At 28.0% G+C, this 18,045-nt stretch overlaps 1 protein-coding gene across 1 annotated transcript; it reads right to left on the bottom strand.

Moving 5' to 3' along the window:
- Nucleotides 1-367: 367 nt before the first annotated feature.
- On the bottom strand, nt 368-6,058 carry LOC105157290 (trimethyltridecatetraene synthase). The gene is made up of 3 exons (XM_011073666.3): nt 5,057-6,058; nt 1,782-2,030; nt 368-1,051 (listed from the first exon to the last, which is right to left on the bottom strand). The coding sequence occupies exons 1-3, from the start codon at nt 5,948-5,950 to the stop codon at nt 671-673; spliced, it is 1,524 nt and encodes a 507-aa protein (XP_011071968.1). The 5' UTR covers nt 5,951-6,058; the 3' UTR covers nt 368-670.
- Nucleotides 6,059-18,045: the final 11,987 nt, after the last annotated feature.

Raw genomic sequence — 18,045 nt, 5'->3', positions numbered from 1 at the left:
CTCAAATCAAAGTACCATTTGATGGACTATCATAACAAAAGAGAATCATGTCATATCGATCATGCCCCACGAGGCTTCCATATGACATTCTAAAAAGCCAGTTCAGTGAACTTAATAACTCCTTATCAAGCACCCACCAAAATATGCAAGCATCATGTGTTATTGTCTATGAAACACGACAATCATCATATGAATCTATTAGTTAGTGAAAGTATCTAAGGATCATGGTTGGTGCCCCTTCTGGATCAATTCATCAACTTGAAATATTTTAGATCAAATTATAGAATTTTGTTTCATATTCGCCATCATATGTTGAGCCAATCCCATAGCATTATGATCTAAGGACTTCAGGTATAATATGAAGATGTCCAAAGAACATTTCTCAATAGTAATATATTATTGAAAAGACTCATTCAGTATGGCTAACATTGAGCCAAGAATTTGCTTCAGGTTACCATTCTAAAAACATCATGATTTCAACATATAAAATAAATACAGAACAATAATAACATATATACTAATATAACAAAGCATATAAATTCACATAAATCAACTTCACCAACAATCTCCTCTCATTCAACAACTAATTTTCTCTTTGTGAAGATATGTCATCCTTATTATCATCTTTGTATTAAACACAACACATGAACAAGATCATGAAACTTTAATATCAAAGGTTATAAACCTCAGGTGGCAGCCTGGGCTCTGCCACAGCAGCAAGAGGGAACTTTCTCGGAGTTGAAAGCCCGAAAATTTCCTCCATGTTCAAATCTTCAGGTCGCATTTTATTCGGTAGCTTCCAGTTGAACCCATGAAGGAGGTTAGCCAGACTCGAACTAATCACTCTCATGCCCAAACTGTAGGCTGGGCACATTCTTCGGCCCGACCCGAATGGCAAGAATTGAAAGTCATGTCCCTTGGCGTCGATCGCCTTTTCGATAAATCTCTCGGGACAAAAATCTGTGGGGTTTTCCCATAGTGATGGATCTGTCCCAATCGTCCATGTGTTCACAAATACTTGGGTCCCCTTTTTGATATCATATCCAGCTACCTACATATAGATAAAAGTCACAAATTTAAAATAAATAAATTTAGTACAGGCTTTATGAAATTAATATGACATTCTCAAAGGATGTATATCTTTCAACACTCACGTTTTTTAAATTGTACATTTATAAAAACTAATTGACTTGGTTATGTATCAACATGAATTATTTTAAGGATAATATTGTAATATTAGTCCCATATATTATGTGGCGGGGAATGTTATCCTGTAAGTAACACGCTGGCAATTTCACACCTTCAATTTACAAAAAACCTTCCAGCAGAAATCAATCAGAAATTCAGTGGAGGTATTGGAGATTTTAGAGAAAAGGCTTTTTGGACAACTGGACGACAATTTACATATGGCAACTCACATGGCATTAGGTCTACACATTTTGGAGAAAAACTTTGGACATTTTGCATATAATTGTTGATTTTTTGTTTATTCTATTGTGTGTAGGGAATGTAAAAGGGGTTTAAATTTCCCTTCAAAACACCTAGACCTAATGACACGTAAGCTGCCATGTCTAAAATTGGCATTCAATTAGCAATGTGTTAGAAGGACTAAACTGCCAGAATTGTAGGATTAAAATTATCAATACATTACCTATAGACAACACTTGCCATCCTCTAACATACAAGATTAAAATTGTAATTTTTTTTTAAATTATAAATAAATAGTACTTGATAGACTTAATTTATCAATCAATCAAAAATAATAATGAATTAAAAAATACCTTGCAATCTTCACGCACGAGTCTAGGCATGAGAAGTGGTGCGACTGGATGGAGCCTCATGGTTTCCTTGACAATGGCCTCTACGTAAGGGAGGTTAGGCATATCCTTTTCTTGAACCCACCTATTTTGTCCGATGACACGGTCAATCTCTTCGGTTGCCTTCTTGAAAATTTCAGGCTTCTTTAGGAGTTCTGAGATTGCCCACTCCACTGTCACTGCTGAGCTTTCAGTTCCACCAGCTAGCAAGTCCTGCATCATCATTCAAAATATAGAAGATGATAAATTGTTGAAAAATAAAACTTAATAAAAAAAACACTACAAAAATTTTATTATAAATCACCACGACTTAAAAATCATAATAAATCAATACTATCTACCATGGTCAGACCTAACCAATTCAAAAATTTAAATTTTGACCACGATTAATTAACATTCATTATGATTTTTCTTATGGCCAAAATATTTGTCACAGCTTTTACTTGTAGCAAATACTTTGGATTCACTTGCAAAAACAACGGTTAATAGCCATTATAGAGGCATAATTAATTAATATTCACCACATCCATTTTACTTTTATTCATGATAAGTAATTAATAATAAAAAAATTATATATTTCTTCTAGTGGAAAGAGATATATTTATTTATAAAAGAAAGAATTTTTTTGTAAATTTCTTGACCCGAGATTGTGCCTGAGATTACCCAGTTGACCATTTGCACTATCTTTTCACCAAATACTTTATTTTATTTTTCTCCACTAAATTAGTAATTAAATCATTTTTGGTATTTTATGTTTCCACCTTATTAATATCAGTTTTTAATATTTTTTAAAAATAATCAAAGATAGTCTGTCCGTTAATTGACAAACTAAATTATTAATGGCAAAACTCATACGTTAGTCACATGTTCATTTTGGAAAATGGGTGTAGAATTTCAGACTTGCATCGTGTTTCTGACTAATCAATTCCCAATTTCTCTTCTAGAAAACCCTAGTTCCTCAATTTCTACTCGTATTTTTGTTCGATTACCTTTAGAAATTGACTCAAAGGCCTCATTTAAACCAGTTAATCTATAATTTAATATTATTGGTCGTTCAATTTGGCCTTTAATTGTTCGTATAGCGTCTTTTTCATTTCCTTTTAAAAAAGGTATTTTCGTTAATTTAGACGAAAAATTAATAATCAAGACTAATTTTAATTATTTTAAAATAATTGATATAATGAGATCAAAATATAGAATATCAAAAATAATTTAATAACTAACTTAAAGCACCATCGGACGCAACGTGTGTACTTTTGATAGTGTCTTGAATATCATGCAATCACTGCATTTGCACTTCTCTAAAAGTCACCCATTCACAAGTAAATTACACATCATAGATACGTACTTCATCTATTAGGTATAATAAGCTAATAATAACATATATTTGAGGTATGCATCAAATTATAGAAATAAATTATTGAATTAAAGGCAATTTTGGTCCGGCAATTCTCATTTTAGTCTCGTAATTTACTAGGGTTCTATTTTAGTCCTTTATAACTTAAAAAAGCTCAATTTTGGTACACATTTGGTCGAAAATTTGCCTCAGTCACCGGAAAAAGTCACATGACCTTCACGTGACTTTTTAAATTGGGGGTTTCATTTTTATTGGCTTAAAATGCTCACGTGGCGACGACGTGGAAATAAAAACGTGTACCAAAATTGAGTTTTTTTAAGTTATAGATGACTAAAATGGAACCCTAGTAAGTTAAGGGACTAAAATGAAAATTGCCTGAAGTTAGAGGACTAAAATTGCCTTTAATTCGTTAGGCCATGTGATTTTTTAAGCCAATAAAAACGAAAATCCCAATTTAAAAAGTCACGTGAAGGCAATGTGACTTTTTCCGGTGATTGGGGCAAATTTTCGATCAAATATGTACCAAAATTGAACATTTTAAGCTATAAAAAACTAAAATGAAACCCTAGTAAATTACGGGACTAAAATAAAAATTACCTAAAATTAGAGGACTAAAATTGCCTTTAAGTATTTCGACCCAACTCATAGAGACTTTTATAACACTTATATTTTGCTCAACTCATATAAAGACTTGGGAAGTGTTTGCAAAAAACATTCTTCTTTAGAAAAGTGATTTTTCTTTTTTTTTTTTTTTAAATGTAAGTTATAATATAATTAAAAGTGGGTTGTATTTATAAAAAAAATAAAAAATAAATTAGGTAGTATTTAAGAAAATTATTTTTAAAAATAAGTTAAAGTGATTAAAGATCATTTTTTCCTCCTTATGTGTTATAAAAATATATTGTTTTTGCTTATTATTTGTACTTATCTTTTGTTAATAATATTTTTTTTCAAAAAATAATAAATTTTATTTCAATTATTATATCTCATATTTAATTTTTTTATAAATATTTGTCATTTATATTTTTATTAAAATATTGGATACTAATAGTCAAATTGACTGTTCATCCAATAATTCCCCTATTAAATAATATAATTGTCCATTCATACACAATAAATACATTTATATGATTGCCAAAGAATAATATTTTCTTTATAACCATAGCAATTTAATTTATATTTTTCTGTAATATAGGAATAATATAAGATAATATAAAAAATAAAATATAATAATTCTGAAATTAATAGTAAAATCTGGAATTTTAAAGTTTTATTAGTGTTAAATTATTTAAAAATTATAACATCAACTTTAATTGAGAAATTCTAAAAATAATGTTTCTAATTTTTGGTTTTAAAATATTTTTTATCGCAATTTTAAAAATAAAAGTTAACATCTCAAATATCAAAAAGTAAAAAATATTTTTTCAAAACTATCACCGACAACAATCCTTTAAGCTCAAACTCTAAAAGGAAAGTCAAGTCCGAGTCGACTTAGATCCAATCAGAATCAAATAAGAACCATCATGAACTCAAGAAAATGCAAATCAAATTCTGAAATACTAGGTTTAAATCATCACATTAACCCACTTAATAATCCTTCTCGATACTTCGACTTAAGTGAAGAAACTTACGATCTAACTCAACTCATATTCATAAAAAACAAAAATACTGAAATTCAAATAAAAAATTAGAAAATTTTCATTCAAATCAGGGTCGGTCGATTCAAATCGATCACTAAGCGAGTAAAATATTTTGTTGTGTGATTGATTATTTTTCTTAAATTATAATTTAAATGTATTGAACTTGTCATATAATTAGTTCAAATTCGACTAAATTCAATCTGAATTGGAATTTTGGGAAAGAAATGTGCTCGTATTCTTACCTGAGTTAACGCCTTGACATTATGCCTTTCCATCTTGACCTCCAAAGTCGGATCCTCCGCCTGCTCGAGCAGAACATCCACCATATCTCTGCTCACATACCCCTCGACTTTCCTCCTCCTCTCCTGATGCTCATCGAGAACATGTTCCAAAAACCTGTCAAGTTTCTTGCTAACAATCTTCATCCTCTTCACATACCCCTGCAAATCGAAGAAACTGAGCCAGGGAATCACATCCCCCACGTTGATCACCCCATTCAGATAAATCAGCTCGTCCAGCATTTTCTTGAACTCGTCCAGCGAAACCACCGCGTTCTCATTGTCTTTGTCCAGGTACTTCTTCCCCAGAACCATGCGGCTGATCACGCTCAGGGTCACTGTCGACAGATAATCCTTCAGAAAAATGGGTTGACCCGAGGATTTGTACAGGCTTTTTAGCATAGAGTTGATTTCCTCGACCCGGATGTACTCGTAGGATTCAAGCCTCTTATTGCTGAAAAGCTCCGTCAAGCACATTTTCCGGGCCTGTTTCAAATACGGGCCGTAGGGCGACCACGTGATGTCCGAATAGTTATAGGTGGTGTACTTCCCGGCGGCAGTTCTCGGCCGTGAGGAGAAGTTAACATCCATCGTTTTCAGGATGACCTTGGCCATTTCCACGGAGGAGCCCACCACCACGGGGCAGGACCCGAATTGGAGGTGCATTAAGGGCCCGTATTTCTGGGAGAGTTCGTGTAAGGATTTGTGTGGGAGAGAGCCTATGAGGTTTAGGTTCCCTATCACGGGCCAGGGTTTCGGGCCGGGCGGCAAGTTCAGTTTTCTACGTCGGAGTATTTTCGCTAGAACATAAACGAATACGAGCAACGAAAGACATGCAGACCAAATTTTGGCTTCCATGTTCAATTCTAATCAGACAACACTGCCCAAAAACTATGAGAAGTAGGAAGGAAAAATAATACGAGAGATCAAGAATCTTGGAAGTGGTGGGATGTGGTCGTGTTCATAGAAGGTATACTTATAGGCTTATTTTATTTATTTAAATATTATAAAAAAATCGAAAAAATTGTAAAATAACCGTGGTTTCCAAAGTAGTCATGGAGCTCCAATAATGGAAGACAAAATATCTAGATTATGTACCAAGTCTTCTCTCTTCTTTCTTGTTCTTATTAAGTTTGTTTTATTATCACACTAGAGAATTAAATAAAAATAATTTTCTATCACAATGATAGAAGATATCTCTCTCTCTCTATATATATATATATTCTATATATATTATTAATTTCTTTCTCACTCAAAACAGAAAATTTATCGTTTTTTATTGATAGTCGATTTAAAAAAAATAAATTATATATGAGTGTACAATCTTTGTAATAACACACTTTACAAGCTATCAAAAATTAATAAAATTTACATCAATTCTCACGAGGTGTAGAGTAATCATTTTAGTGTGCATTGACTAAATTACCCTCCTACGTAAAAAGAAATGACAAGTAAACTTTTTTTCCTTTTTTTCTTTTCCTTCTCTCTTTTTTTTTTTTTTTTCTAATTTTTGCTCTCTCCTTTTCGTTGTTGTGTGCTCTGTATCGCCATAAATTTGACAATACATTTCGCAAATACATTCATCAAGTTCATGATAAATATAACATATATTTATTTAATCTTGAAAAAACATCAAAATACGATATATATATATATATAGTTAATTACACTTTTTCATAAAAAAAATTAAAATTATACTTATGCCTCCTTCAAAAATTCACTATTCACACTTGACTCTCGTTCGTTAGGATTTAGACTAGAACAAGACTGATGTTAAGAAAAAAATTACATACTTTTTTAATTTTATTCCTCATTTAATAATTCTATAGAAAAAAATATAATGATGTTAACCTCACTCAGATCTTATATTTATCCCTTTATATAAGTACAAAAATATACATAGGAATATTAAATAAGGGGCAAAATTTAAATTTTTTGTAATTTTTTGTAATTTTTTGCTAATATCAGCATTTTCCGTTCAAATCCAAACAAAAAGGAGTTAAGCGTAAATATAATTTTAAAATAATTAAAAAAAATATAATTTCACATTTTTAAAATAGACCTACGTATGATTAATTTATATATATATATATATATATAATTGGCGCGCTCAACTTGCCAAGAAGTCCACCAATGAACTATAGTTAAAAGAAATCTCTAAAGTCTTAATTAAGATTTCATAAATAAGTTAGAGATCGTAATTTTAAGTCCGATCAGAATGTGGGTGTTTGTCTTAATTATATGAGCTTATTATAATATTAATTTATTGTACAATGAGTTTATTGATCGAATTAATATATATATTAATTTATTACTGTTCATATAATTTATTATCATTTTTTAAATAAAAACAAAAAAAAAATATAGAGAGAGAAAGAAAGACAGAAAGAATTGACCGTTTACTTGTATAATCGGGCTTATTATATGCTATCGTGCAACATGCACGTATCGCCATTTTGAAACAAACGCACATGATTGGTTTTTCTAGATCAACTAACTTTAATTATAATAATTAGACATTTTAATTATATATTCACTATCTTTAATTATTGATTATTTGATATGACATCAAACCATTAAATATATTTTTAGTCTCGTAATTTAAGATATTTCGAATTTTCGTCTTTTGGCTTTCTAAAGTAGTATTTTGGTCTTACATCTTTTTAATTTTTGTAATTTTAATCCTTATTTCATCGGATTTCACTTCTCTTCGAAAAAAATACATGTGCCTCGTCACATGTATCTTGAAATTGAGGCTTTTGCTCCTATTGGTCTATTTTGCCAGCATTTCTGTCATTTAATTTTCTAGAATAGAATTTTGTTCTATATCTTTAAAATTCTCACAATTTCAGTTCTTTTTTTGCAGGCCCTTTTCGCTGATGGAGGTGAACTCCAGCAAACAAAATGATTAAAATAAAAAAAATTAAAAGAACACAGAATCGAAATACTATCATAAAAAAATAAAAATAAATAAAAATACTAAATAATTTAAATTATGGAACCAAAAATACGTTTAATCCTAATATCAAATAGAGACCATCTAAAATATATATTAGCATTATCATTGATTTAAAATGTATGCAAGTGATGCTACATTAATTAGCAACATAGTTGGCGACTTGCCCATTTATAATTTAAGTCAATATAAAAACGAAAACGTAGGATTATGGTGTGTTGCATCAATCGTGATAATGTTAGCAATTGACTAACTATAATAAATTGTTGCACGTTATCTTGAATATTCAATCATATATATATATATATATATATATATATAGAAAGAGAGAGAGATACAGATCGTGATCATCGTGTTTCGTATTATAAACAATTTCGACTCGGAAAATGCTTTTTATTTTAACATTTAAAGAAAATAAAATTTCAAAATATATTCCTTTTTTATAATTTATTTTATATATAGGAAAAATTACAATTATATGTACGGACTATGTTAACTTCATATATATGCCAATAATGTCTTAGGCTAGCAATTAAGATTAAGGCTGAGGTTCATAAACAAGTTTGAAATCACGGGTTCGAGTCCCGCAGATTATTTGGGTATTCGTCTCACTTTATATGTGTTATTATAATTTATTACTGTTCTTAGTTATATTTATGTATTGATTGAATTTATGTAATTTAATACTGTTCTTAGTCATATTAATGTATTGATTGAATTGACGTATTACTTAAAAAAAATAACTTCATATATATGAAAAAAGAAATGACAAGTGAACATCTTTTCCTTTTTCTTTTTTTCTTTTCCTTCCCACATCATTTCTCTAATTTTGGTTCATATATATATATATATATATATATGTATGCGTCGTGATTTTCGTGTTTCCTATTTTAGAGTAAACTATATTTAATTAAGAAATTGAAAGTTGGTGTACAGTAGTTACAATCAATTAATAGCCCGTCATTGATAGTTACACTTATGTATGCCAGATTGTCCAAACAATGTCTAGTTACAAAGTCTTCTCTCTTATTATATATATATATATATATATATATATATATATATATATATATATATATTCTCTAATCAATCTTTATGTTCAGCGAATTTAATAAACACGTTCGAAGTTACGGGTTTGCGTTCCACTATATATATAGGTATTTATTTAATTTTATGTGAACTACTATAATATATTTATAATTATATTTATTTTTTATTATTAATTATTTTTAGTGTATTGATATATTGATTGAATTGATAAAATAATTATAAAAATAAAAATAAAAAAGAATTGTTGAGCGGATCATGCCATCAGATCTGTATGCACAAAGTAAACTATAATTAAGAATTAACTAAGAATAAATTAGAGTGTGCATGGTCCGTGCTATGCATTAATTAATATTTTATAATAAAAAAATTTAATTATGTGGTTGGCAGAAATATTGTTTTAATTAGATTCATCAATATCAATTTATTTAGTTGAATTTCATCATAATTATCATAACATGTACAAAATTATGTATGACAACCAAAAAATGAGCATTTACTCGTGTATAAATTTAGATCGCATTAACCAGTTTTATTAATTAAATAAAAATTGTTGATGCAACATGCGATTTATTCAGTGCTCCACAATCATAATGTATTGTTTGTTCTAATTTTATATGGGTCTCATGGATTTATTCTAATAAGGCACCTCGCTAGGCAAAGAAGGATTGGAGCTTATATTAAACACTCAAACTCCTCGTCTGTAACCAAAACGGGGCACATGACCTCGTTCCCGCATATGACGGCAATAATATGGATGTAGGTTGTATAAGGGATTCATTGGGAAATTTTTTTTAATAGTGTCACTTCTATTCGGTTAAAAGCCTTTTTCTATTTTAAAAATAGGCTAAAAGTCCCTCTGTATTTTTTAAACGTAGTTTAATCGCCCCATCTTCGTTATGTCTAACTAATGGTGTTAATTATTTTTATAAAATTACTGTTATACCATATTATTTCTTATTTTAATGACCGTTGGATCTTCTTTGATCAAATATTGATCATTAGATCTAATCAATTAGTCTCAACCGTTAGATTTTAAACAATGAAAGATATAGATTCAATAAATTATTTAACTTATATTATATATAAATAATTTAAAATTAAAAATATATTATTACTATTATTATTATTATTATTATTATTATTATATATATATATATATATATAAAACTAAATACCCCACCACCATCTCCGTCGCGACGGTAAATTCTTTAAACAGTCAGATCTCTGCAAATGCATTACCAAAATGAGTAAGGTCGGTTTCGTTAGAATCGTCTTGAAAAGACAATGATGGTCGTGGTCTACGATCGAGATTCAATCGGACGGCGATGAGTCAAAGACAAAAATGTTCGGCGGTCGTGGTTTGAGTCCAATCTCTCCGATTGACGAAAACTCAAATTGAAAGTATGAAAATGTTCCTTTTGAAAAGAGGATTTGAATGATACTATTAGCAGTCAGAAACTCGTCTGGACGGAGCCGAAAACTTAGAGACAAATTTCTGACGAAAAAGGAGCGAAACGTGTAGTTTTTTCTTTTCTTTTTTAATTTTTTAATTAATTTTAATTATACTAATTAAAATATATTTTAATTAATTAAAAATATTTAAATAATTATAATAATTAAATATTTTAGCTAATTAAGAATCATTATAATAATTATTATTGTAATGAAATATATATTTTTTAACGTTCATAAATTAGTGGGTTGTCTATTGGAAGGTGCGACCCCGGAGAACTAGTGTAGCAATTCCTCAAGGCAAAAGACAACATTTCACTTTATTTCATTTCTAAATGATGTGCTGCGACGTCGTTGCAAGTTTGTTTATAAGTCCTTTCTTTTCTTTTTTTTCTTTAAAGAAGCGCTAAGTGGGTGTGCAGAGTTTTCTGAAATCCTCATTCCTTCTATATTAAAGAAAAAAAAAATTAGAGGTACAACGGGGGTACTGACTCCCCAATAATTCTAAAAAAGCTGCAAACAAATAGTGTTACTTCCTTTACAATATGAATGTTCAGAAGTATCAATAAAGAGTACTACTCCTTTATAAATCTGATACAAGAAAAATCTTATTTTTTTACGTATAATCTAATAGCACAAGCTATTAAAAATTAATTATAAAAAATATTAAAAAAAAATTACAAGCTCAACACCAAAGAGAAGCTGAATTAATAAAATTAACAGAAATGTCCGTTGTTCGTGTAATATTAAAATACTAAAAATATCAATAATTTTATTTATAAATTTAAATTTAAAAGATAATATACTAAATTTTATTTTTAAAATTTTATTTGTATTAATAATAATAATTATCAACTAAGTTAAATTATTTTTCAATTTAAATATATATTAATAAATTATATTATTTACTATAAATAATATTTAGATCTAAATTACCAGTATGTTTATTTATAATGAAAATATGAATACTTTCTTTATTATTTTTAAATTAACTTAATTTTTTTAATTTATTTTGATTATTTTTATTAAATTAATTAAAAACTTAAGTAAAACTTTTAATTTTTTCAGAAAGCGAATAACGACACTGATATGTGTTTAAGAGGGGATGCTATGGAAATACCAAAAAAGCCCTTCATTAAGGGCATTTTCGCCATTTAAGCAAGGATCCGCGCCTTTTCTATCGGTCGGGTCAACCGTGACCCGACTCGGATCCATCTGCCTTCGAAGACCCGGACAATCATAGCCGTCTGATCATAGACGCGGGTCAGTAGGATGAGACCACGTGGCAGGTCAACACCATCCTGCTGAGCCCTATATATAGACCCGAAACGCCGTCATTAAAGGTACCTGTTACACATTTATTGTGACCGAACTTTGAGATAGAACATTTTTCTCTCAATCAACCTGACTTGAGCGTCGAAGGGTCATTGTCGTGGATGTGCCCGACGAGCTCACTATACTTGTTTCATTCTCAGGGAACCCAAAAAATCTGGTCTTGGACGAATCAGCAGTCTTAGTGGAGATCGAATCTCGAGATCGCATAATTCGATCAGGATCAGACACCATCACCAAAAATTTCTGGTCTAAACAACAGCGACATTGCCCAGATTTGGAGTGATGGCCTCTTCCCATCTACAGGGTCGGCATTGGTGTCGTCATAGCCTCCCTCCGTGGGTGGCGCGCGGTGGAGGGGTGGGGTGAGCAGGCTATGTGGAGCACGAACGTGTGGCCATGGAAAGGAGGGTTTGGCGGGAGTGGGGGCAAGGGTTTAGGGATTAATATATTTTTTAGTAGTTTGAATTGATAATGTTGTAAACCTCGACTCCAATTGTTCATAATATGTACTTGTGGAACAGACATCATTATTAATTAGAATCGAACTCTACAACGTTATTAAATAGGTTGCACATTAATGTCAATATAGATGTTCAAGAGCACAATGATCCAACAGATTCAGTAAATGAGGAAAGAAGACCTCGGCATCAACTCCAACAGAATACTTATGGGACGGACAATCATTATTAATATTTACAGTTATCACTAGTTTAGTAATTGTTGATCACATTTTTTCAAGTATAATTTTTATTTATGAATTATTAAAATATCAATTAAACACTAATTAAAATTTTAAAAATTATTTATTTATTAAAAATGTTTAACATCTTATTAAATAATAAATATAATTATTAAATATAAATAAGGGAGATAATCACTCCCTTCTGACATTTTTTGATAAAAAAAAAAATAAAAGTTTTTTTCATGAGTTGCTATCATAGATAATGACTCACTAAAAAAAATTAAAAATAAAAATAAAAAAATGTAAGGTCGTTATCTCGTGTCAATGGGGTAGACTTGCGAAATTATTTTTGTTATAATAAAATTATACATAAGCCTATGAATATTTGCATTGAATGATTCGGATCTTTTTCGTAAAAAAATCTTAATAATTTTAATTTTTTATTATATATTGCATAATTAAAATCAAAATAATAAAATAATTTTTCAAGAGGCAAATAATAAAAAAAAATAAAATTGCAATGAAAGTATTGAATCTTACTGGTAAAAGAGTATCTACAAAATCCAATCTCTACTGAAGATTATTAATAAGATACAAAATACAAATGATAGTAAATATAAATTAAATAACAATACGATAATTAACACATAAAATCACATATGCATTAACTCACAAAACAAAGTATGAAACAAAATAATTTATATATATATTACATGAACTTAAAATAATACAAAGGCATTAATCAAGCCTTATTTTAGCATATAAAAAATAAGAGTAAGATATTTTTCGTTTTTCCTGAAAATACATAATTTTTATTTACCATAAATATTTTAGCAATGCATAAATTTTGAAAACTAAATAATGCCACTAGGAAAAAAAAAATTACTATTGATTACAACGTTAGTAGCTATTAGGGGTGGGCGTCGGGTCGGGTTTTTCGGGACGGGTACCCGACAGTCGGGTTCGGGTTTTGACTGCTTGCAAAAATGTAGATAGGTCAATTTTTCATAATAAAAGTAATTCACTAAAATATATCCATGTAAGTCTAAAATGTAATTTATAGACACAAATATTTAAAGCTATGGCTAAAAGTTATGGCAAATAAGTACTATTAACTACAGTTAAATAAATCTGATACAAAAATTAATATTTTTACCATGAAAAAATTATTTGAAACGGCTATGCGCCATGGTCAAAACAGTCATGGCAAATATTTTAGCCACCCAAAAAACCACGATCAACAATTGTTGTGTGGTCATTGTCAATAATTATTTGGTACGACTATTTGTTATTAATTATGACAATTAACAGTAATTAAATGTTATAATTCTCATTGTTGCAAATTTGAAAAATAAGAAAGGAGTTTAAAAATTAAGGAAAAGTACAAAATTCTTTGTTAACCTTTAATATTTGTCATAAATATTAAACAATCATTTGGTCAAAATTTGAATTGGTATGTTTGAAACAAAACAAAAAAATTAAAATTTTAGAAATATAGCGTTTGGTCAAAATTAAATGATTGCCCCTAATATATATAATAATAATAATAATAATCGATAGATAATAGATATCGTATCATCTTTCCGTGATCATTGTCATTCCCACTCCAGAATTGTATTTCTAAATAAATTGTGGAATCGTACTTTGAGTAACGACTTCACAAAAGTTTTATTTTTTGAAAAAAAAAATAAACCAAATACTTACAATTAATTATTAATAATTAATTACATATGTTATTATTATTAGAATGTAAAATTTAATAATATGAAGAATAAATTAAATTATTTTAAAATTATTTGTACAAAAAATTGACAAAAACAATATATATTATATGAGTTTGTGAGAGAAAAATACTAATATAAAAAAAAATACAAAGAATTGACAAAAATGATATTGTGTACAAATAATTGATAAAAATAATCAAGTACATATATATATAATATATATATTATTTTAATATCAACTTATGTCTACATCAATATATTTTGATGGAGTTAAACTGACCCTAAGAAGAATGATAATATTTTTTCAACAAAATAATATTATTAATTTTTAATGGTGCGAATATTTTTTAATGCTATTTACTATTTGACTTAATATAAATTTTCATGATTTTTAGATATTATTTATTTTACATAATACTATTGCGAGGCAATAGTAAATTTTGTGTATAAAAATAAATCATATATTATAATATTAGTAGAATAATGCACGTAAGTACTGCATGCCACATGATTACTGGTAGTAGCAATTTAAATTCTAGAAGCTGGGAGGATATGACTCATCAGTTACTCCCAACTGTAAAAGAAAGGGTATATTTCGTTTTCATCCGACAATTGTTCACTGTGACGTAATTAGTCTCGTTAAATTTAAGAAAAAATTACAACAATCTCCCTTGAAATTAGACATAATTACAAATACCTTCTCGTTGTTTGAAAAATTATAAATACCCCCAACTCTAACAATCACCTAAAAATTAGTCTAATCTGTTAGTTTTCGTTAGATTTTCATCCATATTTTGTGGAGAACTGATTAAAATGCCTTTATGGAATAAGAACTCTGTTTTGTTTATTTTTTAAAACTTTTTGATATTTTTTATGGGTCAAGTGGATGATTTTTTTATAATTTTTTTTAATTTTTTTCTATCCATCCAATCTATTTTTTTTATTTTTATAAAAAAAAATAATAAAGTAAGGGCAAAGTTGACAATTTTATACTTTTATCCAAGAATTACATAATTACTATTAAATTATTCAAAATATTTAAAAACTTCAACATCAACTTTAAATATATAGTTTTAAAAATAAATAAAAAAAGGTAAAGTTGAATTAAGATTATTGTAATAAGGGTATAGTAGTAAAAAATAAAGTTGAATTTATTTGGGAACCAAAAAAAAAAAACAAAGCAACTAAAAGCACCCCCATAGCATTTTTTTAGCCGTTTCAGAAACAAAAATTGACATTCTAAATACTTTAAATATATTTTTTAAAAATTAAAAGTTGCAAAGCGATTTAGACACAAACACTCCCATAGCCCCTTTTTTAGCTTTAACACCTTTTTTAACACAAAACAATTAAGAAAAATGCTTAATTTTCCACTTGTCAACATCTCCACTCAGTTGGGTGCCCAAGCAGAAAAATGAGCCCATATTTTCAACCTATCTTCACCTGCGGATTAATTATTTTTTTATTATAAAAAAAATAAAAAACTTATATTAATATAATTTAATTAAATATATTAACATTTTAACGACGAGTCGTGATTACAAATTATGACTCAAATTAAAAATACCCAAAATGTGACTATAAATCACGACATGAAGTGATGATCCAAGTCGTGAACACGACTTGGGTCATCTTTTGTTTTTATTATTTTGTTTAATTAATTTTTTTATAAATTAATTATATAAAATTAATTTTTAACAAATATATTAAAGTTCAAAAAATTATAATATTAAAATTATATTAATTTGATTACTACAATTAAGTGTAGTGTATATTTTTTTGTAAAATTATAAAAAATATAATGAAGTATACAATTTCAAATGTAAAAAATGTCCACTAAGTTCCACAATTGCGTCTGTGGCGTGTGATTTTTAGTATTCATGAGGTTTGCTTTCGTCTAATAAATAATTCAATCTATTAGCCAAAATTTATCGAATTTCTCGATATTAACAATTCTTTTTAATAAAAATATATATTTACCAATTGACTTATACGATTTATTGCAAGTCGAATAAAATTTTTATAATCAAATTACTCTCGTACGTCTTCACACGTTAATGCATGTGATGATCTATATTTTCACCGTTATAAAAATAGTTTAATTAAACAAAATAATAAAAAAAAAAAGATGACCCAAGTCGTGAATTACTTGGATCATCATCACTTCATGTCGTGATTTGTAATCATGTTTTGGGCATTTTTTTTAAAAAAAAAAAATTAATTCGAACAAATTACGACTCGTCATAAAAATGTTAATATATTTAATTAATGTATATTAATATAATTTTTTTATTTTTTTATAATAAAAAAGTACTTAACCCCTTCAACTGCCCATTAGAAATACTAGAAATCATAAAAAAATTAGCAAAAATTGAAGAAATTCTAGTTCAAATTGAATCTAACGCAATCAACCAATCATATAACAAATATAATTTCAATGATATAATTTAATTTGAATAATATGATTTTTATCTGATTTGAATAAATTTCAAGAAAATACTAAAAATATTTCATATATCTCAACCTATCGGGAATAATGGCCCAAAAATCCAAGTTTTACTACAATTAAATTGACATTAATGAAAGGAATAATTATACTCCTCGATGCAATTATACGTAAATTTTTTGTAGTTATGAAAATTATATTTGGTATTCCTAAAGTTTGCTTCTATCTAATAAATAAGTTCCCCGTTAGTCAAAATTTTTCGAATTTGCTAATATTAATAAAAAATAAAAAAAATCTATATTAACTCCTAATTAATTTATTATAGGTCAAATAAATCTTTTTATGATCAAACTACCTTCATGCGTCTTCACGCATTAATGCATGTGAGGAGGTACATCTTCACCGTTATAAGGGTTGTTTAGTTCCCAAAAAATTATTTGACCTGCAATAAATATCAGTGAATATCGTTCAATTAAGGGTAAATATCAACTTTCATTCAATTTTTTTTTAATTCATATCAACAAATTCAGTGAATTTTGACTAACAAATGGACTTGTTTGTTAGAGGGGAGCAAACTTTAAAGGTGCTAGATGCAATTTTTCAAATCATAGAAAGTTTATGTATAATTACATCAAATCTCAAAGAAGAGGAGTATAATTATCCCTTAATGAAATTGATTACCATGTTACTAAGTTATGAATATTTTCAACTACGTATTCACAAAATTGAACCTAGAGGTCATAGTTGTAATTACAACTATACTCTCTATTCAAATGCAAAATTTACACAAAGACTCTCTAAAAAATATTACACTAGCACACAAACACCTCTCAAAAAGTGTATCTACAATTTTGCAAAAGATATGGGGTATTTGTGTAAATTGGCCTAACCTTAAGAAGTGTTAATGTTATTTATTCAAATTGTTAATATTCATTAATCAATATTTTTAAATTATATATTTTGTTCAATTTTTTGTGAAGTCAAATATGCCCTTCACAATAAAATAACTGACTTATTCAACTTTTCAAAATTTATATTAATTGATAAAATATTTTTTTCGTTTTTTTTTATTGATGTAATGTACTTGTTTATATTTTTTTACTCTTATTTACAATATATTTTAAAATATAAAATATTATTTATTATATACATGCAGAAACGGCTTGTCATGATGGCTAGTATATATATACTTTATAAAAAGAAAAGGTCTTTTTCTCTCGCAAAAGGCAGTTATGACACCATAGCACAAATTTTATTATTATGTCGATAATACACCTAAGCTGATTTTTTTTCTTTTTATTTGTTGCT

This window comes from Sesamum indicum, linkage group LG3 (genome assembly GCF_026168435.1).
Source record: "Sesamum indicum cultivar Baizhima isolate 11 linkage group LG3, ASM2616843v1, whole genome shotgun sequence".
Taxonomy (NCBI): Eukaryota; Viridiplantae; Streptophyta; class Magnoliopsida; order Lamiales; family Pedaliaceae; genus Sesamum; species Sesamum indicum.
The sequence above is the reverse complement of the archived record's forward strand: the minus strand, read 5'-3'. Positions and strand labels throughout refer to the sequence as shown.